A 27,801-nucleotide genomic window follows, 5' to 3' on the forward strand; every position below is an offset into this window, starting at 1 on the left:
TTCAACCCCTTTGCTCAGTACCTAGCTAAACTACTACCTCTCACAGCTATTACAGCCAGTAGTCTTTTTGGATAAGTCTCTATTAGCTTTGTACAACATGATGGAGCAAGATTTGCCTATTTCTCCTTGTAAAATTGCGCAAGCTGTGCCAGGTTAGCTGGGGAGTGGTGATGGACAGCAAACTTGAGGTCGTGCCTGAAATGTTTGACCTGGTTAAGGTCATGACTGACTGGGCCACTCAACGACATCAACTTTCTTCAATTGAAGCCACTCTGGCAGTGTGCTTTGGGTTGTTGTCCTGCTGAAAGATGAGCTTCCTCCCCAGTTTAAGCTTTCTGGCTAGCTACTTTTTATCCAGGATCTCTCCATATTTAGCAGCCTTCAACTTCCCATCAATCCCAACCAGATTTCTAGTCCCTGCTGCTGAAGAGCTTCCCCATAGCATGATGCTACCTCCACCACACTTCACAGTAGGGGTGCTGTTTCCTGATGGATGCACAGTATTAGATTTACACCACACATACCACTTTAGTTTCATCCGACCACAAGAGCTTCTTCCACATCTTTAAATTATCATCTAAGTGATGATTTGCAAAGTCCTTATGGGAAAGGTTATGCTTTTTTTTTTAGCCAGGGCTTCTTCTTGCCTCTCTTCCATAAATGCCCCTTTTCTGCAAGGCCTTAGAGATTGGAACCATGAACTTCATCTCCAGTTGCAGCCACTGACTTCTGCAGAGTACTGAGTGATTGTTGGCATCACAGTGCCTTTCTTATGAGTGCCATTCTTCTCAGGTGACTAAATTTAGAGAGGTGGCCTGACCAAGGCAGTGTGGATATGGTTTCATATTTTTTCCACTTTCTCACGATGGATAGTTTCATATTTTTTCCACTTTTTCACGATGAGCTCCGAGGTATATCCAGTATCTCTGCGATGGTCTTATGCCCTTCCCCAGATTTGTGCTTCTCTATTTTCATTTCCCTGACTTGCCTTAAATGCTCTTTTGTCTTCATTTTGGTTTGTCCTGTTGAAAATCTACCATACTGTTGGACCTTACAGACAGAGGGGGTAGTGATCTTCTCATTTTCTACATCATCAAATTGGGTGAATTGGTAAGGTAATATATGGTATTGCATCTGAGGAAAGTTAACATAGTAATTACAAAGGGGGCGAATACTTTTTCAGCCTTGCAACTTCTTTTTTTTTAAATTTTTAGTAAGTTGTTTGCAGGCTTTGGAAATTTTCTTTTGATTTGACATAGAAACATAGAAAATAGGTGCAGGAGTAGGCCATTCGGCCCTTCGAGCCTGCACCGCCATTTATTATGATCATGGCTGATCATCCAACTCAGAACCCTGCCCCAGCCTTCCCTCCATACCCCCTGACCCCGTAGCCACAAGGGCCATATCTAACTCCCTCTTAAATATAGCCAATGAACTGGCCTCAACTGTTTCCTGTGGCAGAGAATTCCACAGATTCACCACTCTCTGTGTGAAGAAGTTTTTCCTAATCTCGGTCCTAAAAGGCTTCCCCTCTATCCTCAAACTGTGGCCCCTCGTTCTGGACTTCCCCAACATCGGGAACAATCTTCTTGCATCTAGCCTGTCCAATCCCTTTAGGATCTTATACGTTTCAATCAGATCCCCCCTCAATCTTCTAAATTCCAACGAGTACAAGCCCAGTTCATCCAGTCTTTCTTCATATGAAAGTCCTGCCATCCCAGGAATCAATCTGGTGAATCTTCTTTGTACTCCCTCTATGGCAAGGATGTCTTTCCTCAGATTAGGGGACCAAAACTGCACACAATACTCCAGGTGTGGTCTCACCAAGGCCTTGTACAACTGCAGTAGTACCTCCCTGCTCCTGTACTCGAATCCTCTCGCTATAAATGCCAGCACACCATTCGCCTTTTTCACCGCCTGCTGTACCTGCATGCCCACTTTCAATGACTGGTGTATAATGACACCCAGGTGTCGTTGCACCTCCCCTTTTCCTAATTGGCCACCATTCAGATAATAATCTGTTTTGGAGCGAATGTAGATTCGCTCCAAAAGATCCTGCTTCAATATATTTTAAATCTAGACAGTAAAATGTGAAAGTAGTTGTAGGAGCTGAATACTTTGTCAAGGCACTATACATCTAGTGGCATTATATTTCACCCATTTAAAAACAAAACTTTGTAAGGAAGGCGTGTTGACATCATCACATCACTCGTTTGCATATTCATTAATTATGTGAAACATTTTGAAATGTTTCATTTGGATAATTATTTGGTATTACCCAAACAGTTAGGTAGTTGTGCCTTCTTCATTATTAACAAATGATGAAGGGCTTGATTTGCATCCATATAACATCTGTGATACAAAAAAAATAATTTCTTTGTCTAAGAAGAGTCAAGTGGAGAAACTGGCCAGAAAACGGAACACACACAAAATGCTGGAGGAACTCAGCAAGTCAGGCAGTATCTATCGAAAGGAATAAAGAGTCAACATTTCGGGCAAGACCCTTCATCAGGACCAGATGCTGCCTGACCTGCTGAGTTCCTCTAGTATTTTGTCTGTGTTTCTCTGGATTTCCAGCATCTGCAGAACCACTTGTGCTTATCAGAGTTATTTCTGAATTTGTCAAATCTTAAATAAAGCAATTAAGTTCAGTCTTGACCCAAACATTAATGTACCTGCACTTTATTTTCCTATTATCCTGACCCTTGCCTTAAGTCCTATTCCGTATCTACCATCCTTGATCAGGTGACCAAACAGTTGCGAATGAATGACACCTTGTTCTGCAAGGAAGGGTAATGGAAACTCGAACTGGAAATCTGAGTACTTCAAGAACTAGTAATAAAGGAAGAAATAAAAGATCATGATAAACAATAAAGAGGCAAGCGAAGGTGAAGTGAATTTGAGGGATGAACCGTGCGGATATGTTACAGAATCAACGCAGATGGAGTGAGCCATTCAGAGAGGGAAGTCGAGGAAGAAGAATTCTGATGCCCGTACAACTGGCCCAGGGGCAAGGTTGGATCACTCTGGGTGCTGAGCTGATTTGTGGAAATCGAGTAGCAGCTTTGGGCTAGACAGCAAAATCTGGGCCCGGAGAGAGTCGCTAAGCGGCGTGTCCTGGGCCCGGAGAGAGTCGCTAAGCGGCGTGTTCTGGGCCCGGAGAGAGTCGCTAAGCGGCGTGTTCTGGGCCCGGAGAGAGTCGCTAAGCAGCGTGTTCTGGGCCCGGAGAGAGTCGCTAAGCAGCGTGTTCTGGGCCCGGAGAGAGTTGCTAAGCGGCGTGTCCTGGGCCCAGAGCCTTTTGCTGCAGTGGTGCCCAGGTCCCAGTTCGAGGTACGAGGGGTGACTGATAAGTTTGTGGCCTAAAGTAGGAGTCAATTTTAGAAAACCTAGCACATTTATTTTTCAATATAGTCCCCCTGGTCTACATTTACACACTTAGTCAAGCGGTCGTGGAGCACACGGATCTTGAACCTGCAGAAAGTGTCCACAGCAGGGGTGATTGACAAGTTTGTGGCCTAAGGTAGAAGGAGATGAGTTATACAGCTCTCGTTACATGCACATGCAGTTCAACTCTTTGATTATGCAGAAAGTTTGAAGTTAATAACTCATCTCCTTCTACTATAGGCCACGAACTTATCAATAACTCCTGATGAGTTATTAACTTCAAACTTTCTGCATAATCACTCAAAGAGTTGACCTGCATGTGCATGTAACAGGAGCTGTATAACTCATCTCCTTCTACCTTAGGCCACGAACCTATCAATCAACCCTGCTGTGGACACTTTCTGGAAGTCCAAGATCCGTATGCTCCACGACCGCTGGACTAAGTGTGTAAATGTAGGAGGGGACTATGTCAAAAAATAAATGTGCTAGGTTTTCTAAAATGCACTCCTTCTACCTTAGGCCACGAACTTATCAATCACCCCTCGCACAGTATGCTGTTTGGCCAATTTAAGTGATATTGCACTGGGCATCAAGATCAGAGGTGGGAGCTGATTTCACTTGCTCTCCCGCAATGTTCACTCCTCTCTCCATGGCACTGAGGCTATGAAGACTGCCCCCAGCTGCTGTGCTCCTTGCTCGCTAATATGATGGACTGGTACCAACACTTGGGTCTATTCTAGGCTGCTTGGGGGTTCGGACCTAAGGATCCATTTTGGTTTGGAGTGTTGTTGCTCACTCCTATTGTTTGCATGATTCGTGTTTTTTTTCCCTCCTTTTCTCTGCACATCAGATGTTGGTCTTCATTTTATTTTTATTAATTGGGTTCTTTCAGGTTTCTTGCTTTGTGGTTGCCTGTAAGCAAACAAATCTCAAGTCTGTATAATTTATACATTCTTTGATAATAGATGTACTTTGGAGTCTTTGAAATCCAATTTTGTGTGTGTCCAGCTGGGTTTGTATTTTGGCTCTATTTCATTTATATAACTCCTGTTTTGCTGTGTTTGTGATGTCCGTGTGCGTCGGACATCCTGATTTGGGTTCTGTTCTCCCACATATAGGAATGACAGATAATCCATTTTAAAAAGTGAAACTGTGTTAAATTGGAGTGTTGCATTTTTTTGGGGCTTAGCTTTGGGAAAGTTAAATAGCTGGTTTTGGGCACTCAGCAAGTTACTGTACTTCATAATCTTAAGGACTGCAACACATTTTTGGGACACTTCCTCAAAGCTAAGTATTTGCTGCACAAGTTTACATACCGTCTTAGTTGGAATATCAAACCCTGCAGTCCCTCAATCGATTGCCCACTGTAGATATGTGAATCCAGATTTTTGGGTGATGGCAAATGGCTTGGTCAAAAGGGGAATGCCAGCTTTAAATTGTTTCAGGTTCTCTCCATCACCCTACAACTCTAACCTCACATCCATATACTGGCTGCTTAAACCCAGAAGCAGAAGATTCTTAGAGAGGTATTGCAATGAAAGAGGCCCTTCGGCCCATTAAATCTGGGCCAACCATCAACCACTCATTTACACTGATACTACATTTTAATCCTGTTTTTAATCTCCCACTTCCTCAACAATTCTCTCCAGATTCCATGCACACCTACAACGGTTTCCTCCCACGTTTGAAAATGTACGGGTTAAGAGGTTAATTGTTCACGTGAGTATAATTGGGTGGCTCATAATCATTGGCATGGCCATTGTGCCATCCTAAATTGGAGGTGTGGCCCATGTGGGATAACAGACCGGAAGCCTAGTACAAGAATCTGGCTCAGCTCCAGCCTTTGTCAGCTGCATTCTGGGGAACAGGAAGTCAATGACTCGGGGCTATATTTCCAGGAGACTTTGTGGCGGGATTATTGATGCACGCTGTCACCATGACAACAGGTTACGTAGCTAATAAACATGTCAGCTCTGCTGCGGCTTGCAGTGGGAAGTTTGCCAATGAGAATGGAAGCAGTAGGATGGGAACAGAATGAGGTGAGGCTGGCGTAGTTCCCTCCCATTTTGGAGTCTGAACAAGTCGACTGCTTTCAATAAGGCAAATATTAAAACTTCCCTCGAAGGCAGTTCCTATGGGACTTCAGCCATGCCAACTTCTAAAGAGTCCTGCCAGAGTTCTACCAGTGTGTCAACTTCATAACCAGAGGAGAGACAATATTAGACCTGGCATATACCAACACTCACAGAGCCTGAAAGGCTGTCCACTGCCCTCATCTTGGGTATGCAGACCACAAATCCTTTTTTGCTAATCCCTGCACGCTGACCAGAGGTTAAACGAGTCAAACCAGTTCACAAGGAGATCAGGGCCTGGTTAGAAGTGCCACCGCAACACTGCAGGACTGTTTCGAAAGTGCAGACTGGAGCATTGAGAGAAGCAGCTACCTAGCATCACGTCAATGTTGGTGAGTATCCAGGATCAGTGAAAACAATGCCTCAGACGACAAGGTGCTGTTCACTGACTTCAACTCAGAGTTGAACAGGATTGTGTCAAGGTCACCGCTGAACTCAACACAGAAACATAGAAAATAGTTGCAGGAGTAGGCCATTCGGCCCTTCGAGCCTGCACCGCCATTTATTATGATCATGGCTGATCATCCAACTCAGAACCCTGCACCAGCCTTCACTCCATACCCCCTGATCCCCATAGCCACAAGGGCCATAGCTAACTTCCTCTTAAATATAGCCAATGAACTGGCCTCAACTGTTTCCTGTGGCAGAGAATTCCACAGATTCACCACTCTCTGTGTGAAGAAGTTTTTCCTAATCTCGGTCCTAAAAGGCTTCCCCTCTATCCTCAAACTGTGGCCCCTCGTTCTGGACTTCCCCAACATCGGGAACAATCTTCCTGCATCTAGCCTGTCCAATCCCTTTAGGATTTCATCCGTTTCAATCAGATCCCCCCTCAATCTTCTAAATTCCAACGAGTACAAGCCTAGTTCATCCAGTCTTTCTTCATATGAAAGTCCTGCCATCCCAGGAATCAATCTGGTGAACCTCCTTTGTACTCCCTCTATGGCAAGGATGTCTTTCCTCAGATTAGGGGACCAAAACTGCACACAATACTCCAGGTGTGGACTCACCAAGGCCTTGTACAACTGCAGTAGTACCTCCCTGCTCCTGTACTCAAATCCTCTTGCTATAAATGCCAGCATACCATTCGCCTTTTTCACCGCCTGCTGTACCCGCATGCCCACTTTCAATGACTGGTGTATAATAACACCCAGGTCTCGTTGCACCTCCCCTTTTCCTAATCGGTCACCATTCAGATAATAATCTGTTTTCCTATTTTTGCCACCAAAGTGGATAACTTCACAGTTATCCACATTAAATTGCATCTGCCATGAATTTGCCCACTCACCCAACCTATCCAAGTCACCCTGCATCCTCTTAGCATCCTCCTCACAGCTAACACTGCCGCCCAGCTTCGTGTCATCCGCAAACTTGGAGATGCTGCATTTAATTCCCTCATCCAAGTCATTAATATATATTGTAAACAACTGAGGTCCCAGCACTGAGCCTTGCGGTACCCCGCTAGTCACTGCCTGCCATTCTGAAAAGGTCCCGGTTATTCCCACTCTTTGCTTCCTGTCTGCGAACCAATTCTCTATCCACATCAATACCATACCCCCAATACCGTGTGCTTTAAGTTTGCACACTAATCTCCTGTGTGGGACCTTGTCAAAAGCCTTTTGAAAATCCAAATATACCACATCCACTGGTTCTCCCCTATCCACTCTACTAGTTACATCCTCAAAAAATTCTATGAGATTGTCAGACATGATTTTCCTTTCACAAATCCATGCTGACTTTGTCCGATGATTTCACCGCTTTCCAAATGTGCTGTTATCACATCTTTGATAACTGACTCCAGCAGTTTTCCCACCACCGACATTAGGCTAACCGGTCTATAATTCCCCGGTTTCTCTCTCCCTCCTTTTTTAAAAAGTGGGGTTACATTAGCCACCCTCCAATCCTCAGGAACTAGTCCAGAATCTAACGAGTTTTGAAAAATTATCACTAATGCATCACTATTTCTTGGGTTACTTCCTTAAGCACTCTGGGATGCAGACCATCTGGCCCCTGGGGATTTATCTGCCTTTAATCCCTTCAATTTACCTAACACCACTTCCCTACTAACATGTATTTCGCTCAGTTCCTCCATCTCACTGGACCCTCTGTCCCCTACTATTTCTGGAAGATTATTTATGTCCTCCTTAGTGAAGACAGAACCAAAGTAATTATTCAATTGGTCTGCCATGTCCTTGCTCCCCATAATCAATTCACCTGTTTCTGTCTGTAGGGGACCTACATTTGTCTTTACCAGTCTTTTCCTTTTTACATACCTATAAAAGCTTTTACAGTCCGTTTTTATGTTCCCTGCCAGTTTTCTCTCATAATCTTTTTTCCCCTTCCTAATTAAGCCCTTTGTCCTCCTGCTGAACTCTGAATTTCTCCCAGTCCTCAGGTGAGCCACTTTTTCTGGCTAATTTGTATGCTTCTTCTTTGGAATTGATACTATCCCTAATTTCTCTTGTCAGCCACGGGTGCACTACCTTGCTTGATTTATTCTTTTGCCAAACTGGGGTGAACAATTGTTGTAGTTCATCCATGCAATCTTTAAATGCTTGCCATTGCATATCCACCGTCAATCCTTTAAGTGTCATTTGCCAGTCTATCTTAGCTAATTCACATCTCATACCTTCAAAGTTACCCCTCTTTAAGTTCAGAACCCTTGTTTCTGAATTAACTATGTCACTCTCCATCTTAATGAAGAATTCCACCATATTATGGTCACTCTTACCCAAGGGGCCTCTCACGACAAGATTGCTAATTAACCCTTCCTCATTGCTCAAAACCCAGTCTAGAATAGCCTGCTCTCTAGTTGGTTCGTCGACATGTTGGTTCAAAAAACCATCCCGCATACATTCCAAGAAATTCTCTTCCTCAGCACCTTTACCAATTTGGTTCACCCAATCTACATGTAGATTGAAGTCACCCATTATAACTGCTGTTCCTTTATTGCACACATTTCTAATTTCCTGTTTAATACCATCCCCGACCTCACTACTACTGTTAGGTGGCCTGTACACAACTCCCACCAGCGTTTTCTGCCCCTTAGTGTTATGCAGCTCTACTCATATCGATTCCACATCTTCCCGGCTTATGTCCTTCCTTTCTATTGCGTTAATCTCCTCTTTAACCAGCAACACCACCCCACCTCCTTTTCTTTCATGTCTATCCCTCCTGAATATTGAATATCCCTGAACGTTGAGCTCCCATCCTTGGTCACCCTGGAGCCATGTCTCTGTGATCCCAACTATATCATAATCATTAATAACAATCTGCACTTTCAATTCATCCACCTTATTACGAATGCTCCTTGCATTGACACACAAAGCCTTCAGGCGCTCTTTTCCAACTCTCTTAGCCCTTATACAATTATGTTGAAAAGTGGCCCTTTTTGATGCTTGCCCTGGATTTGTCAGCCTGCCACTTTTACTTTTCTCCTTACTACTTTTTGCTTCTACACTCACTTTACACCCCTCTGTCTCTCTGCACTAGTTCCCATCCCCCTGTTGTAAACTAACCTCCTCTCGCCTAGCCTCTTTAATTTGATTCCCACCCCCCAACCATTCTAGTTTAAAGTCACCTCAGTGCAGGAGACTTTGGCATTTCAAACAAAGCAGATTACTGTACCATGCAATTGAGATGTAAGCATTCAGCGAGCACTTGTAGAGACAGAAAATCATAGCTACTGATTCAGAATCATAATCAGTTTTAATATCACTGGCATATGTCATGAAATTTATTGTTTTGTGGTGGCAGTACATTGCAATACATAGTAATAATAAAAAAGTATAATTCTTTTATATATGCAACCAGTTACAATGCTCTCCAAGGTACATCTGTAGAAATTTGTGAGAGTCTTTGATGACATATTAAATCTCCTCAAACTACTAATAAACTATAGCCACTGCCGTGTCTTTTGTGTAATTGCATCAGTATGTTGGGCCCAGGTAGATCCACAGAGATGTTGACTCCCAGGAACTTGAAAATGCTCACCCTTTCCACTGCTGATTCTTCGATGAGGACCGGTACGTGTTCCCTCAACTCCCCCTCCCTGAACTCCACTATCAATTACTTGGTCTTGCTGATGTTTTGTTGCAACACGACTCACCAAGCTCATCGATCTCACTCCTGTCTGCCTCCTCATTACCATCTGAAACTCTGCCGACAATGGTTGTGTCATCGGCAAATTTATAGATAGTGATTGAAATGTGCCTCATCACACTGGCACTGTTTGTTGACTATGGCCTGTTGTTGGTCAATTTCCCTGCTATTTATATGTTGGTTGATATTCCAATGATAGTCAGGTCTGGGTGAAGGTCGGGAATAAGAAGTGGAGGCATTGAATGTCAGGGTCACCAGTGAATTCCAGTGCAGGACTGACTCACAGAGACTTTGGCAATTCAAACAAAATAAAAGAGTTATTACAGAAGTTAACCAGCAAAACCCACGAGAACTCAGGTAAACTATACAGAATATTGAAACATAGAAACATAGAAAATAGGTGCAGGAGTAGGCCATTCGGCCCTTCGAGCCTGCACCGCCATTCAGTATGATCATGGCTGATCATCCAACTCAGAACCCTGTTCCTGCCTTCCCTCCATACCCCCGATCCCTTTAGTCACAAGGGCCATATCTAACTCCCTCTTAAATATAGCCAATGAACTGGCCTCAACTGTTTCCTGTGGCAGAGAATTCCACAGATTCACCACTCTCTGTGTGAAGAAGTTTTTCCTAATCTCGGTCCTAAAAGGCTTCCCCTTTATCCTCAAAGTGTGACCCCTCATTCTGGACTTCCCCAACATCGGGAACAATCTTCCTGCATCTAGCCTGTCCAATCCATTTAGGATTTTATACGTTTCAATATGATCGCCCCTCAATCTTCTGAATTCCAGAGAGTATAAGCCTAGTCGATCCAGTCTTTCATCATATGAAAGTCCTGCCATCCCAGGAATCAATCTGGTGAACCTTCTTTGCACTCTCTGTATGGCAAGAATGTCTTTCCTCTGATTAGGGGACCAAAACTGCACACAATACTCCAGGTGTGGTCTCACCAAGGCCTTGTACAACTGCAGTAGTACCTCCCTGCTCCTGTACTCGAATCCTCTTGCTATGAATGCCAGCATACCATTCGCCTTTTTCACTGCCTGCTGTACCTGCATGCCCACTTTCAATGACTGGTGTATAATGACACCCAGGTCTCATTGCACCTCCACTTTTCCTAATCAGCCACCATTCAGATAATAATCTGTTTTCCTGTTTTTGCCACCAAAGTGGAGAACCTCACATTTATCCACATTAAATTGCATCTGCCATGAAATTGCCCACTCACCTTACCTATCCAAGTTACTCTGCATCCTCTTAGCATCCTCCTCACAGCTAACACTGCCGCCCAGCTTCGTGTCATCCGCAAACTTGGAGATGCTGCATTTAGTTCCCTTGTCTAAGTCATTAATATATATTGTAAACAACTGGGGTCCCAGCACTGAGCCTTGCGATACCCCACTAGTCACTTCCTGCCATTCTGAAAAGGTCCCGTTTATTCCCACTCTTTGCTTCCTGTCTGCCAACCAATTCTCTATCCACATCAACACCATACCCCCAATACTGTGTGCTTTAAGTTTGCACACTAATCTCCTGTGTGGGACCTTGTCAAAAGCCTTTTGAAAATCCAAATATACCACATCCACTGGTTCTCCCCTATCCACTCTACTAGTTACATCCTCAAAAAATTCTGAGATTTGACAGACATGATTTTCCTTTCACAAATCCATGCTGACTTTGTCCGATGATTTCACTGCTTTCCAAATGTGCTGTTATCACATCTTTGATAACTGACTCTAGCATTTTCCCCACCACCGATGTTCGGCTAACCGGTCTATAATTCCCCGGTTTCGCTCTCCCTCCTTTTTTGAAAAGTGGGGTTACATTAGCCACCCTCCAATCCTCAGGAACTAGTCCAGAATCTAAAGAGTTTTGAAAAATTATCACTAATGCATCCACTATTTCTTGGGCTACTTCCTTAAGCACTCTGGAATGCAGACCATCTGGCCCCTGGGGATTTATCTGCCTTTAATCCCTTCAATTTACCTAACACCACTTCCCTACTAACATGTATTTCCCTCAGTTCCTCCATCTCACTAGACCCTCTGTCCCCTACGATTTCTGGAAGATTATTTATGTCCTCCTTAGTGAAGACAGAACCAAAGTAATTATTCAATTGGTCTGCCATGTCCTTGTTCCCCATAATCAATTCACCTGTTTCTGTCTGTAGGGAACCTACATTTGTCTTAACCAATCTTTTTCTTTTCACTTATCTATAAAAGCTTTTACAGTCAGTTTTTATGTTCCCTGCCAGTTTTCTCTCATAATCTTTTTTCCCCTTCCTAATTAAGCCCTTTGTCCTCCTCTGCTGGACTCTGAATTTCTCCCAGTCCTCAGGTGAGTGGCTTTTTCTGGCTAATTTGTATGTTTCTTCTTTGGAATTGATACTATCCCTAATTTCCCTTGTTATCCACGGGTGCACTACCTTCCCTGATTTATTCTTTTGCCAAACTGGGATGAACTGAAATCACTCATGATACATGGAAGAACTCGGTCAGAGTTTCACCAGACAAGGATCCACGGTGACCAAGCAAAGAGGGTTGGCACGCTCCCCTATGATACATCCCGGAGCATGTAGGAATTCAGGACCAATCAGACAGCCCTGGAGTCCAGACGAAGTAATAACCCCCAAAGGCAGCAACTACGATGCAATTCATTTAAAATCCCATGCTAATTTAATTACCCCAAATCGAATAAAATGATAAATACAAAGAGAGTTTAACAAGCCCCAAGGTACCAAATCAGACAAAGTGAAAGTAAGTGAGAAAACAGAGCTGGTCCAAAGACAATTAGACAGAAAAGGTAAACAATCCAAACCCAGGAGGTGACACTGAGAAGATACAATCCACGTGCTAACTGAAAAAAAATCTTTTTTCTCTTTAAAAATTACTCCTGAACATGGCAAATGGAAATGCAGTAAATGAATCTTTATTGATGTGTTGCACTTCATGGTTTGTATTGTCAACCAGCTGCACGTAGTCTGGTGCTCTGTAGTTGCCAAGAAAATTTTCAACAACATCCTTGTATGCCTTCCATGTGATTTTCTCCAGTCCTTCTAGAAGTTCTTTGAACTGGCTGTCATTGATAACCTGTTTGATTTGTGAACCAACGAAAATGCCTTCCTTAACCTTGGCATCAGTTATTCTGACTTGAATTAAGAATTGAAATAACAATTGTAGGCGATTTCAAAAAATAGTGTGTGATAGGGAAAATTCATGGTGATTTTCATGATCAGTAGCCCAAAATCCATAAGATGTACCCAAAAGTATTCAGGAAGCAAAATCTTTGTTACCCATTGCAACCTGAGTGTCAATGTGGACAAGACCACAGAGATGATTGTGGACCTCAGGAAGACGTAGGTCAACCACTCTCCATTGCACATCTACGGCTCACAAATGGTCGGGAAGACACAGCAGTGTCTATACTTCCGGAGGAGATTCAGGTGTGCAAGTCTCCCCGTTCCCATTCTAATAACATTTCACAGGAGTACCATTGACAGAGTCCTGTCTGGCTGCAGCATTGTGTGGTACGGAAGCTGCAAGGCATCTCAGTGCAAGACCCCACAGAGGACAGTAAAAGCCGCCGAGAGGATCACTGTGGTCTTTCTCCACCTCCCACCCCCCCCCCCACACCCCATTTGTGGCACTTACCAGCGTTTTGAAGACCAAGGCCCCGAGGCATTGTTGAGGATCCCTACCACTCATCCCACGATCTCTCTGATCCACAACCATCAGGAAGGGGTGTGGGAGCATCAGGACTAGGACGGCCAGATTGGGCAACAGCTTCTTCCCTCAGGCTGTGAGACTAATGAATACCCTGTCTCCACCGAGGTCTTGTCACTAGGACAGTGAGCTTGTAACTGTTTGCTGTGCACTACATACATTTTAGTAATATTTTGGTGTATGTGCTGTGTGTGAAGTATGTTTTATGGGTGCACTGTGGTCCGGACGAATGCTGCTTCATTTAGTTGTATATATGTTCAGTCAGATGGCAGTAAAATTGAAATTGAATTTGAATAAGTGCTTGTCTGTTTAACACCAAGAGGAGAAGAAATTCTTCGTTCAAAGTGTGAACCTTTGCAGTTGTCTACCTTGACATGTAATGGAGTTTAGTTATTGATTTAATTCGAAATGGAGATCAATAGCTATCTGGATATTAAGGTGATTGGAGAACAAAGGGATGTTGTGGAAAAATGGCTCTTCAGTAGAAGATTAGCCATGGTGTTGGGGAGCCAATTCAAGGTGCCAGTTGCCCTACTCCATGTATTATTTCTGTGTTCTTTCTCATTATTCTTTCTCTCTGAACGATAACTGCATCTAGGCAGTGATTTACGGTAGCAAACTGGACAATACTGACCATAATAAACGTCAGCTGCTAATTGTTTTAGTGTGGGCTTTGAAAGTGAAGCATGATTGAAAGATCTGCCTTTGTTCCAGTTAGTAAAATATTGCCAAAAATATCAATCGGCAGGGCCCGGGTTTAATTCTTGGTTTGTATCAATGCCCTGGATTTGGGGAGGGAGCTGTAAGTTAGCTTTTCTATTTGCACTGTTACTCCAGGTGAAGGTTCCTAATTTTGTCTTTGCTACAAACCAGGATTGGCTCTGGAGTCTGTCAACAGCCTAGCGATGAGTGTGATTGAAGTACGGGTTCTGGGTACCTTCTCCCAAGATTGGGAGAACTACCCCCAAGTCTGTACTTCAAGTGAACTTGAGACCAGGTATCTGGAGGCTTTGCTCATTACAACCGGGGACTTTAACCAGGCCAACCTCAGAAAGGCGTTGCCAAAGTTATACCAACATGTCTCCTGCCCCACTAGCGGCCCGAATATACTTGACCACTGCTACACAGCAGTCAAGGATGCCTACCGTTCCGTCCCACGACCTCACTTCGGAAAATCGGACCATCAGGCCGTACTCTTCCTCCCGGCTTACAAACAGAAACTGAAGCAGGAGGTCACGGTGTCAAAAGAAGTGTCGCGTTGGACGGAGGAAACGGATAAGGTCCTCCGTGACTGCTTTGAATCGGTGGACTACTTAGTATTCAAAGACTCGGCAGCTAACCTCGATGAGTATGCCTCAGCTGTCACGGACTTTATTTGGAAATGCACGGAGGACTGTGTGTCTCGCAAGACAATCCTGGTATTCCCTAACTGGAAACCTTGGGTGAATTATGAGGTCAAGTCCCTTTTGAAGGCTAGAGCTGTGGCTTTTAGGTCCAGAGATAACAGTCGCTACACAGAATCCAGGCATGAACCCCAGAAAGCCATTAAGGGCACCAAGAGGCAATATCGAGCCAAGTTGGAAGTCCGGGCTAACCAGAGGGATGCCAGTAGACTATGGCAGGGTCTAAATGAGATCACTGGGCGCAAGGAAAAGGCTGGAAATATCAATAACTGTGGCGCTTCTCTTCCTGACGAACTTAACGTATTCTACGCAAGATTCGAACAGAAGAGGAGTTTCCGGCTCCCTCCGGATGAACCGGACCTGGTGGCATCGAGATTCATCGTCACCGAGGAGGACGTTAGAAGGGCCTTCTTGAAGATAAATCCAAGGAAGGCGACGGGCCCAGATGGCGTCTCAGAATGGGTTCTCTGAGCCTGTGCAAGCGAGCTAGCTGGAGTGTTTGCTGACATCTTCAACTGCTCCTTGCTTCAGTCTAAGATCCCCTCGTGTTTTAAGAAGGCAACAATAATCCCGGTGCCGAAGAAGAGCAAGGTGGCATGCCTGAATGACTATCGACCTGTGGCTATGAAGTGCTTCGAGCGATTGGTTACGGCAAACATCAACCTCGACACTTTGCAATTCGCCTACCGGAGCAACAGGTCAATGGTAGATGCCATCCATCTCTCTGGCCCTATATTCCTCCTTAGAACACCTGGAGAATAAAGATGCATACGTAAGGCTCATTTTCATTGACTACAGCTCTGCCTTTAATACCATCATTTCAAATAAACTGATTCCTAAGCTCCGGAAACTGGGCCTTAGCACTCAGATCTGCAGCTGGATCTTCAGCTTCCTCACAGACAGGACCCAGGCTGTAAAAATAGGGGACAAGCTCTCCTCTACAATCACTCTGAGCACCGGTGCCCCACAAGGCTGTGTACTCAGCCCCCTACTGTACTCACTGTACACCCATGATTGTGTAGCCAAGTTTCCATCAAACTCAGTATATAAGTTTGCTGATGACACAACAATTATAGGCCGTATCTCGGGTAATGATGAGTTTGAGTACAGAGAGGAAATTAAGAACCTGGTGGCATGGTGCGAAGACAATAACCTATCCCTCAATGTCAGCAAGACGAAGGAATTGGTTGTTGACTTCAGAAGGAGTAGCGGACCGCACGACCCAATTTACATCGGTGGTGCGCAAGTGGAACAGGTCAAAAGCTTTAAGTTCCTCGGGGTCAATATCACAAATGACCTGACTTGGTCCAACCAAGCAGAGTCCTCTGCCAAGAAGACCCACCAGCGCCTTTACTTCCTGAGAAGGCTAAAGAAATTTGGCCTGTCCCCTAAAACCCTCACTAATTTTTATAGATGCACTGCAGAAAGCATTCTTCTAGGGTGCATCACAACCTGGTATGGAAGTTGTCCTGTCCAAGACGGAAGAAGCTGCAGAAGATCGTGAACACGGCGCCGCACATCACACAAACCAATCTTCCGTCCTTGGACTCACTTTACACCGCACGCTGTCAGAGCAGTGCTGCCAAGATAATCAAGGACATGACCCACCCAGCCAAAACACTTTTCGTCCCTCTTCCCTCCGGGAGAAGGTTCAGGAGCCTGAAGACTCGTACAGTCAGATTTGGGAACAGTTTCTTTTCCAACTGTGATAAGACTGCTGAACAGATCCTGACCCGGATTTGGGCCGTACCCTCCAAATATCTGGACCTGCCTCTCGGTTTTTTTGCACTACCTTACCTTCCCTTTTCTATTTTCTATTTATGATGTATAATTTAAATTTTTAATATTTACTATTGATTTGTACTCCAGGGAGCGCGAAGCGTAGAATCAAATATCACTGTGATGATTGTAGGCTCTAGTATCAATTGTTTGGCGACAATAAAGTATAAAGCTCACCAATTGCAGGAGAGAAGGTGGTGGAAAAGTGCTCCACCTACCTACTCTTCTATGGGATGAGGGTGGTGGGGTGGAACTAGAGCATCTATTGGGAACTTGCATAGTCTCTGGGAAAGTGTGCGAACTTAAGATACAGCACCCAGATTGAGGATTGAACCCAGCACCATTGACGACTCTGCCTCCCTTGTCACAGAGTTCGCTGCCTTTGCTTCAGTTAACCCTTGATGCACTGGAGCTCCATTCAAAGCAGACTGGGAAACAGAACTTACCAGTTGTGTGTCACTACTAAATCAGCCAGCTGCTTGATGTTGTTGCTGTCAGAACTACTCTCTTACTCTGCATTCAAGTAAATATATATGTTTATAGCAACCCTGTATAGAAGTGGTTAAGGAAGCTGTGTTTATGATATGCAGAACCAAACAGCAGATGGAAGAAGCAATGAACTGATGAAACGTACAAACTGGGCTGGTTAAAGTTACCCAAGGTGTCCGACCATTGAATCAGAAAAGCATGCAGGGGTGAGGGGTTAGAATCCAATATATAATGTGCAGTATTGAAGGTGGCTGCAATTTCATTACCACAAAGCCCCTTTTATTCTTCAAGTACGAGCTCCAATTGCATAGTTTGAAGAACAGTGAGCATTCAGGATGATATTTCACCCTGAGCTACAAACGTAATATCACTCCATAGAAACCATAGAAACTACAGCACAGAAACAGGCCTTTTGGCCCTTCTTGGCTGTGCTCATTTGCTCTTCTCCCCGCTTGCATTGGGTAGAAAATACAAAAGTCTGAAAGCACATGCTACCAGGTTCAAAGGATAGCTTCTACCCTGCAGTCATATTGAATGGTTCGGTAGTATAAGATAGGCTCTTGACCTCACAATCTACCCCATTATGATCTTGCACGTTATTACCTACCTGCACTGCATTTCCTCTGTAGCTGTTATACTTGGTTGTGCCCTCTGTTATTGTTTTACAATGCTTACCACAATGCACTATGTAATGACCTGATCTGGATGCAAGACAAGCTTTTCACTGTGACAATTGTGTAATAACAAGGCCCTTCATTGGTCAGGGTCAACCACGGACGTTGCATCCCGACTGTCTACATGAAATGCAATAGTATAATAATATGTGACAATACTAAACAAGTTCTAATTCAAATTCCACTTAAAAATAGATGCATCTAATACTATTTCTGGGAACTTGGTAGATATAAATTGCCAGCCTTATCGCAACTTTAATTACATTTCAAAACCAACATGGTGGAAAGCTCAGTCCTCTCCTGTGACAGTGAAAGGCGCTATATTAATTCAAGTTGCCTCTAACTTTTTTATACCCTGTGCAGATGTTTGGCTTGTTGGTGTGGACGCTGATTGCTGGTTCAAGAATCTCGAAGGGCGACGAAGCGTTCGGATGGGTGATATTTGTGGCCATCTTCCTGTGGATTCTCACCTTAATTTTCTTCCTTTTCTACCTGCTGAAACTGCCTTCAAAACTCCCAGTGATGCCGTGGCACCATGTGGTAGGTTCCACTGGAGGAATTGTGTATCAGTTTGGTTCTGCAAGTCTCCAAGGGTCACATTGAACAGTTTGCAATCACCCGGCAGTTTGTACAGGCTGTTTAGATAATCACTTCACTTCATTCCAAATTCTTGCCTCACCTTCTGGGTTATGCAGGCCTACGGGGCGAAATTAAAGATGACGGGACTCTATTTGTCGCAGTTTAGAAGAATAACATGCAATCTTATTGAAAACAATTAAGATTGCTAGGGATTGTAATGGCGGTTGTGTGTTCTTCATGCTGGATGTTGGAGCCCCGGGAGACCCAGAGTCTCCCAGGGAACCACATCTACGTGATGTGCATCTGGCTGCAGCTCCTTGAAGACCGCGTGAGGGATCTGGAGCAGCAGCGGGATGACCTTCGGCTTATAGGGAGAGTGAGGAGATAATCGATCAGAGTTACAGGGAAGTTGCCACCCTGAAGTTGCAGGAGGTGAGTAACTGGGTGACTGTCAGGAGAAATAGAAATGTGAATAGCCAGTTAGCACAGAGCACCGCTGTAGTCATTCCCCTCAATAATAAGTATACTCCTTTGGATACTGTTGTGGGGGATGACCACCCAGGGGAATGCCACGGAGACTGGGTGACTGGCACTGAGCGTAGGTCTGTGGTGAGAAGGGAAAGAGGGAGAAGAGGGGAGCGGTAGTGATAGGGATCTCAATAGTGAGGGGAACAGACAGCAGATTCTGTGGATGTGAATGGGACATCTGGATGGTACAGTACGTTGCCTCCCAGGTGCCAGGGTAAGGGACATCCTGGGTTGTATCCACAACATTTTGGAGAGGGAGGGGGAGGAGCCAGATGTCTTGGTACGTATTGGTACCAATGACATAGGAAGGAAAAGCAAAGAGGTCCTGAAAAGAGAATTTAGAGAGTTGGGTAGAAAGCTGAGAAGCAGGAACCCCCAGGTAGTAATTTCTGGATTGTTGCCTGTGCCACGCACTAGTGAGGGTAGAAACAGGATGATCTGGCAGATAAATGTGTGACTGAGAAGCTGATGCAGGGGGCAGGGCTTCAGGTTCTTGGATCACTGGGATCTCTTCTGGGGGAGGTATGACCTGTTCAAAAGTGATGGGTTGCACCTGAACCTGAGGGGGACCAATATTCTTGTGGGCAGGTTTGTTAGAGCTGTTGGGGAGGGTTTAAACTAATTTGGCAGGAGATGGGAACCGGAGTGAAGGGACTCAGGATAGGACAGATGGTAAAAAAGTAAAGATAGCGTGCAGTCAGAGTGTCAGGAAGGGCAGGCAGCTGATAGGACATAATTGCAGCCAACAGGGTGAGTATCAGTGCTTTAGGGATGCAGAATCAAAAAGAGTAGCAAATGCAGCTTTCAAAGTGTTATATCCCAATGCACCGAGTATAAGAAATAAGGTGGACGATCTTGTTGCACTTTTACAGATTGTTGGGTATGATGTCGTGGCGGAGGGATGGTTGTAGTTGGGAGCTGAATGTCCAAGGTTATACGCCGTATCGGAGCGATAGGAAGGTAGGCAGAGGGGGTGCCGTGGCTCTGCTGGTAAAGAATGGCATCAAGTCAGTAGAAAGATGTGACATAGGATTGGAAGATGGTGAATCCTTATGGGTTGAGTTAAGAAATTGTAAGGGTTAAGGGACCCTGATGGCAGTTATATACAGGCATTTTAACAGTAGCTGGGATGTGGACCACAGATTACCACAGGAAATAGAAAAGGTACACTAAAAGGGCAATGTTATAATAGCCATGGGAGATTTCAACATGCAGGTGTATTGGGAAAATCAGGTTGGAAATGAATCCAAAAGAGTGAGTTTGTTGAATGCCTAAGAGATGGCTTTTTCAAACAGTTTGTCGTTGAGCCTGCTAGGGGATCAGCTATACTCTATTGGGTGTTATAGAATGAATCAGAGGTGATTAGGGAATTCAAGGTAAAAGGACACTTAGGAGGCAGTGATCACAATATGATTGAGTTCAACTTGAAATCTGATAGGGAAAAAGTAAAGTCTGACGTAGCAGTGTTTCAGTGGAGTAAAGGAAATGATAGTGATATGAGAGAGGAGTTGGCCAAATTAAATTGGAAGGAGCTGTTGGCAGGGATGACAGCAGAGCAGTAATGGCATGAGTTTCTAGGAAAAATGAGGAAGGTGCAGGATAGATGTATTCCAAAAACAAAGAAATACTCAAAAGGCAAAATAGTACAACCGTGACTGACTGACAAGGGAAGTCAAAGCTAATGTAAAAGCAAAAGTGAGGGCCTACATGAAAGTGAAAATTAGTGGGAAGACAGAGGATTTGAAAACTTATAAAACCCTACAGAAAGCAACTAGAAGTATCCTTGGGGGGGGCGGGGGGAAGATGGATTATGAAAGCAAGCTAGCAAACAATATCAAACTGGGTGGTAAAAGTTTTTTCAAGTATGTAAAAAATAAAAAAGAGATGAAAATGGATATAGAACCACTAGAAAATGAGGCCTGAGAAATAATAATCGGGGCCAAGGAGATGGCTGATGAACTAAATGAGTATTTTGCATCACGGTGGAAGACACTAGCAGTGTGCAAGATGTTGAAGGGTAAGAGGGAAGAGAAGTGAGTCCAGTTACTATTACAAGGGAGAAAGTGCTCAAAAAGCTGAAAGGCCTAAGGTTACATACTGTAAGTCACCTGGGCCTGATGAACTGCACCCTATGGTTCTGAAAGAGGTAGTGGTAAAGACTATGGAGGCTTTAGTAATGATCTTTCAAAAATTATTGGACTCTGGCATGATGCCAGAGGACTGGAAAATTGCAAATGTCACTCTACTCTTTAAGAAAGGACGAAGGCAACAGAAAGGAAATAATAGACCAGTCAGCCTGAGCTCAGTGGTTGGGAAGATGTTGGAGTCAATTATTAAGGATGAGGATATGGAGTACTTGGTGACACAGGACAAAATCGGACAAAATCAGCAAGGTTTCCTTCAGGGAAAATCTTGCCTGATGAACTTATTGGAATTCTATGAGGAGATTACATGTAGGATTGATAAGGGGATGCTGTGGATGTTGTATATTTGGCCTTCAGAAGGCCTTTGACAAGATGCCACACATGAGGCTGTTTATCAAGTTAAGAGCCCATGGTATTACAGGAAGGTTGCTGAGATGGTGAGAGCATTGGCTGATTGGTAGGAGGCAGCAAGTGGGAATAAAAAGGTCCTTTTCTGGTTGGCTGCCAGTGATTAATGGTGTTCCACAGGGGTCAGTGTTGGGACCACTTTTTATGCTGTATATAAATGATTTAGATGATGGAATAGATGGCTTTGTTGCCAAGTTTGCAGATGATACAAAGATTGGTGGAGGGGCAGGTAGTGTTGAGGAAACAGGTAGGCTGCAGAAGGACTTCAACAGAATTGGAGAATGGGCAAGAAAGTGGCAAATGAAATACAATGTTAGAAAATGCATAGTCATGAACTTTAGAAGTAGAAATAAATGTGCAGGCAATTTTCTAAACGGGGAGAAAATCCAAAAAATGAGATGCCAAGGAATTTGGGAGTCCTTGTACAGAACTCCCTAAAGGTTAACTTGCAGGTAGAGTTGGTGGTGAAGAAGGCAAATGCAATGTCAACATTCATTTCAAAAGGTCTAGAATAGATCAGGGATGTGATGCTGAGGCTTTATAAGGTACTGGTGAGGCCTCACCTTGAACATTGTGAACAGTTTTGGGTTCCTCATCTAAGAAAAGATGTGCTGGCATTGGAGAGGGTCCAGAGGAGGCTCACAAGGATGATTCTGGGAATGAAAGGGTTATTGAACGAAGAACATTTGATGACTCTGGTTAGTACTTGCTGGAATTTAGAAGGATGAGGGGGGATCTCATTGAAACCTTTTGAATGTTGAAAAACTTAAACAAAGTAGATGTGAAAAGGATGTTTCCATGGTGGGGGAATCTAGGACAAGAGGGCACAGCCTCAGGATAGAGGGGCGCCCATTTAAAACAGAGATGCAGAGAAATTTCTTTAGCTGAAGAGTGAAGAATTTGTGGAATTTATTGCCACAGGCAGCTGTGGAGGCCAGGTTGTTTGTTGTATTTAATACAGAGCTTGATAGGTTCTTGATAGGACATGGCATCAAAGGTTATGGGGATAACACCGATGAGTGGGGCTCAGGAGGGGGAGAAAATGATCAGCCATATTTGAATGTGGAGCAGCCTCGATGAGCCAAATGTCCTAATTCTGCTACTATGTTTTATGGTCTTATGGACTCAACTCTTCTTCATATGGTCCTCCTTAATGCTCCACTGTGGGATTGATACTGAGTCTTTCATTTTTGTCATATTTTATTTTGTTTACCAATTTATTGAGGTAAAGTATGGAATAGGCCCTTCCAGCACATTGAGCTATGCTGCCAGCAATCACCCAAGTTAACCTTAGCCTAATGACGGGACAATTTACAATGACCAACTAACCTACTAACCAGTACATCTCTGGGCTGTGGGAAGAAACCAGAGCACCTGGAGGAAACTCCCGCGGTCATGGGAGAACATACAAACTCCTACAGATAGTGGCAGTAATTGAAATTGTTGTGTTAACCACTTCGCAACTGTGCCGCCCCAATATAGTGACCATACCTTGAATATTGTAACTACCACAAGTCAGAGGTGAGAGGAGGAGTGTTTTTTAATATGGATTGCTTCACCATTCACTGGAATTAGAGATGATTTAATATTCCTTGGGTCCATTGTGGTAATTTTATCAACCCTTTAACATATGGGTGTGCTAAGCAGTGTTGCACCCATATTGTACTGTCTCAGTACTTCTATATTTGTGTGCTATAGCACTTAACTTTTATTCGCAGTTATTTTGTAAATAACACTATTCTTTGCATTTCTGGTTAGAAGCTAACTGCATTTCATTGACTTTGTATCTGTACTCGGCACAATGACAATAAAGTTGAACCTAATCTAATCTAATATTGTTTTTTAACAATAATATCATATTTCCCATGGTATTATTGGGAAATGTCTCATATTGAGATTCCAGGATACTTTCTGAGTACTCCACTTCCACAAATTAGCCTGGGTTGGTAGGATTAGTTTGGGTATAATTATGGTGACTCCCCTTAAGTAAACCAGTGTGCTTCTCCAGGCTAACTTGTGGAAGTCGGCCCATTCAGGAAATTACTCCAGGGCATCAGCCTCCATTCAGGTACTTTAATAAAAAAAAACAGAGTATTCAGGAAGAAAAGTCCTTTTAGCCTGGATTTATCAAATAGCAATACTTGAAAATCCCTTATAACACTTCCCATAATTATTCGAAAGCTGTGTAACCCTGTTTATCTGTACATTTGCTTCCATGAGGTGATAATGAGAAATGCTGCATATCCTGATCATAGTGGCCTGTACTTTGGGAGGTCCCTTTGTTTTTCTCTTCCTAGTATTAAGGACAATACAGTGACAATCAAAAAGTATATGATACATGGGTGATTTATTATCCCTCTCAACCCCTTCTCCTGCCTTCTCCTCATAACCTTTGATGCCTTTACTAATCAAACTCTGCTTTAAATATACCTGTGACTTGGCCACCACAGCTTCCATCTCACATCTTTTAACATATGCGTACAAGATGCTGGGGGATCTCAGCGGGCCAGGCAGCACCTATGGAAAGGAATAAATAGTCGATGAAACTCTTCATCAGGACTGGAAAAGAATGGGGAAGAAACCAGAATAAGAAGATGGGGGGAAAGGGAAGGAGTACGAGCTGGAAGGAGATAGTTGAAACCAAGTAGATGGGGGAGAGGGGATTAAGTAAGAAGCTGGGAGGTGATATGTGGAAAAGCTAAAGGGCTGAAGAAGGAATCTGATAGGAGAGGAGGGTAGACCATGGGAGAAAGGGAAGGAGGAGGGCACGAGGTAGGTGAGGAGAATAGAAATGGTAAAATGGGAGCTGGAGTGGAGAATGGAAGAAGAAGAAAAGGGGAGGGGGATCTCTATAAGGAGTTAGAGAAATGGATGTTCATGCCTTCGGTTGGAGGGAGCCCAGATGGAATATGAGGTGTTGCTTCTCCAACTTGAGAGTGGCTTCATTGTGGCAGCAGAGGAGGCTACGGACTGACGTGTCAGAGTGGGAGTGGGGATTAGAATTAAAATGGTTGGCCACCGGGGTATTCTGCTTGTTGCAGATGGAATGAAGATGCTTGACAAAGTGGTCCCCCTGATGTACATCGGGTCTCACCAATGTGGAGGAGGTTGGATTGGGAACACTAGATACAGGAGATGACCCCAACAGATTAGTAGGCGAAGTGTTGCCTCACCTAGAAGGATTGATTGGGGCCCTGAATGGAGATGAGGGAGGAGCTGAGTGGCCAGGTGTGTCACTCCTTTGGCTTGCAGGGATACGCGCCAGGAGGGAGATCAGTAGGGAGGGATGAATAGACAAGGGAATCACACGGGGAGAGTGAACCATATGGCAAGTGGAGAGTGGGGGGAGGTAAAGATGAGTTTGGTGATAGCATCTCGTTGAAGGTGGTGGAAATTGTGGGGAATGATGTGCTGGATGTGGAGGCTCATGGTGTGGTAGGTCAGGACAAGAGGAATTCTATCCTCGTTAGAGCAGTGTGAAGACAGGGTGAGGTCGGGTGTCTGGGAATGGAGGAGGTGTGGATGAGGACAGCACCAATGGTGGAGGAAGGGAGCTGGAGTCCTTGAAACAATGGTATCAGTTAGTTCTGAAGACAGAGGTGTTAAGAAACAGTTCATGGTGTTTCCTTCTTGTTCTTGTACTTTAATTATATTAACTTTCCCTCATGTATTTGACCTTCCCCATTGTTTTTTCTGTTCGTTTTATGTTATTTCGGGCAGTTTAACTTTAATCACATTAAGTAGGTCAACTTTAATCGTATTATTGGTTTAACCAATTTTCTCTCTCACCAGCGGCTCTATTTTAATTTGGGTGCCACAGTTCTGTATTTAACTGCCTTCATCACTAACGCATCCGCAGTGGACCCGACATCCATTCGTGGGAGCTACAAATACAATAACAGAGCAGCTAGTGCGGTGAGTGGCCAAACTACTGCTTTTCAGTGAATGCTATGTTTTAAACAAGTGCAATAAAAAGATTGGCTTTTTTTCAAAATGATAAAATCTGCCATAAACACAATATCATGATGTTATGTTGGGGATAATCTTGGTAATTGTATCAAATGTATCCTCACTTCATGCTGAATACAGTACACTCTCAGCCGCTCAGCATCTAATGGGAATGGAGGGATGCCAGATGCAGAAGGATTACTTAAAAATTACTGTACTTCTATGCATAGACCACTGCTAAACTATCAGTATTACAGCACCTGTGAGCTGGGATTAATTCCTGCTGCTGTCTTTAAAGCGCTTGCTCATTCTCTCCGTGACCATCTGTGTTCCCTCTGGATGCTTTGGTTCCTTCCCACATTCCCAAGACTTACGGGTTAGTCGATTAATTGGCCACATGGGTGTAATTGGGCACTCTGGGCTTTTTGAGCCAGAAGGCCTGTTGTAACATACTGTTTCTCTAAATAAATAGATACATATTAAATCAATAAATAAACAACCACATCATCTCCTTACTGTTTTAACTGCAATTCTATATTTGAAGGCAGAACAGAATTGGTGCAGGACACAGCAAAAGTTAATAAAACAATGGTAACCTCCTTCATGGTGCCAGATCTTCAGAGGATGTTGCTACTAACCAGCTTACAGCTTCAGTGCCCATTTCTGATAGCTTGATGGAAGGCAGATCATTGATGCAATGGCTGAAGATGTTTGGGCCCGGACATTGCCTTGGACGCTTACGGTTGTGTCCTTGGCAATTGCTAATTAGCCCCCCACAGCTATGGCTCCATGTTCGACCCCATCAAGAGAAAATTGGTGGCCTTATCCGAGGTACTGCCAGCTGGTGGTGTAGTGGCATATGAGCCAGACTTCGGAGCGAAGGCTCCCGAGTCCAATTCCAGCAGGATCCCTTGCACGCTTTCCATCCGTGCTGGGTTGAGCGTCGAGCTAGCAACTTGGCCTCATAAAAATAAGAAAGCCTGCTTTAGAAAAATGCTGTCATTATGGTGTCCCGATGACTTCACTCGGAGTTAAGGGCTTTCTTCTTCTCTCTGAGGTACCATTGGTTGGGGTGTGGGCAGCAGGAAGTTGAAAACATCTACAGAAGGCACTATGCTAATATGCAAATCTACCCCTCCCCCACATCTCTCTCACCTCTCCCCAGCTCAGCCCTCTTCCAATGCACAAACTGCTTATTAGCATGTAAGCGTGCCACTTATCCCGTCTAGATCGGTTTCATGGTGATCTGTGGTCATCAGCCATGACTGAAGTGAAGAGCCTTTGTTGCCTGGCAACCAAGCTCTGCTCCGTTGAGGTTGGCACAGCATGCTGCTGCAGAACGATGCTACATAACCGGAACATGAGCGAAGGCATTCTTGGTTGTGAGGGGTGTGGAAAGGACAGATCGGAAGCACGGTCTGTGTGTGGGCAGGAAGGGTTCCACAGTCAGAGCATGTAGATATCCCTGCAGGTGTGCCGCTGAGTGATGGGAGGATGTGGCAGACAGGTGGCATTGGGAAGACTGCCTGAACACTGCATTTGTGCAGGAGTGGTGTCAGTGCCCCACACAGACCTGGCCCAGTAATCCTGTCCAGAGCTGGAGCCTGTCCTCTGCAGCAATAGAGACCTACTGCTTTCAGACTTGTGTACCTAGTTGTGATTAGATTCAGATTTGTTTATTCATCAATGTACACTCAGAGGCCACTTTATTAGATACGACTGTGCACCTACTTGTTAACGTAAATATCTAATCAGTCAATCAAGTGGCAGCAACTCAATGCTTAAAAGTATGCTGGCACGGTCAAGGGGTTCAGTTGTTGTTCAGACCAAACATCAGAGTGGGGAAGAAAAGTGATCCAAGTGACTTTGACTGTGAGAATGATTGCTGGTGCCAGATGGGGTGGTTTGAGTATTTTAGAAACCGCTGATCTCCTGGGATATTCACAGACAACAGTCTCTGGAGTAGGGGTTCCCAACCTTTATAATGCCATGGACCTCTACCGTTATCCAAGGGGTCTGTGGACCCTGGTGGGAACTCCTGCTCTAGATTTTACAGAGAATGGTGTGAGAAACAAAAAAAAAAAAATCCAGTAAGTGCCAGTTCTGTGGATGAAAAAGCTTTGTTAATGAGCGAGATCAGAGGAGAATGGCCAAACTGGCTTGATATGACAGGAAAGCAACAGTAACTAAAATAATCATGTGTTACAACAGTGGTGTGCGGCTGATTGGAAAGCGACACTAGCATGGATGATGGCAGAGCAGCAATGGCTGGAGTATATTGGAGTAATTTGGAAGGCACAGAATAGATACATCCCAAAGAAGAAAGCTGATTGACACAACCGTGACTGACAAGAGAAGTCAACGCCAATATAAAAGCCACAGAGAGGGCATATGATGGAGCAAAAATTTGTGAGAAGTTAGAGAATTGGGAAGCTTTTAAAAACCAACAGAAGGCAACTAAAAAAGCCATAACGAGAGAAAAGGTAAACCAGTCAATACCAAAAGTTTTT

General features: G+C 44.2%; 1 protein-coding gene across 1 annotated transcript in view; it reads left to right on the forward strand.

Annotated features, from left to right (window-relative positions):
- LOC140210259 (plasmolipin-like) overlaps positions 1-27,801 on the forward strand; it is a 51,382-nt gene that overhangs the window by 19,931 nt on the left and 3,650 nt on the right. The window contains exons 2-3 of the mRNA XM_072279135.1: positions 18,048-18,224; positions 25,136-25,258. Of these exons, the coding sequence (XP_072135236.1) occupies positions 18,048-18,224; positions 25,136-25,258 (300 nt within the window). The remainder of the gene's footprint in view (positions 1-18,047; positions 18,225-25,135; positions 25,259-27,801) is intronic.

Source organism: Mobula birostris, chromosome 15 (assembly GCF_030028105.1).
Source record: "Mobula birostris isolate sMobBir1 chromosome 15, sMobBir1.hap1, whole genome shotgun sequence".
Lineage (NCBI taxonomy): Eukaryota > Metazoa > Chordata > Chondrichthyes > Myliobatiformes > Myliobatidae > Mobula > Mobula birostris.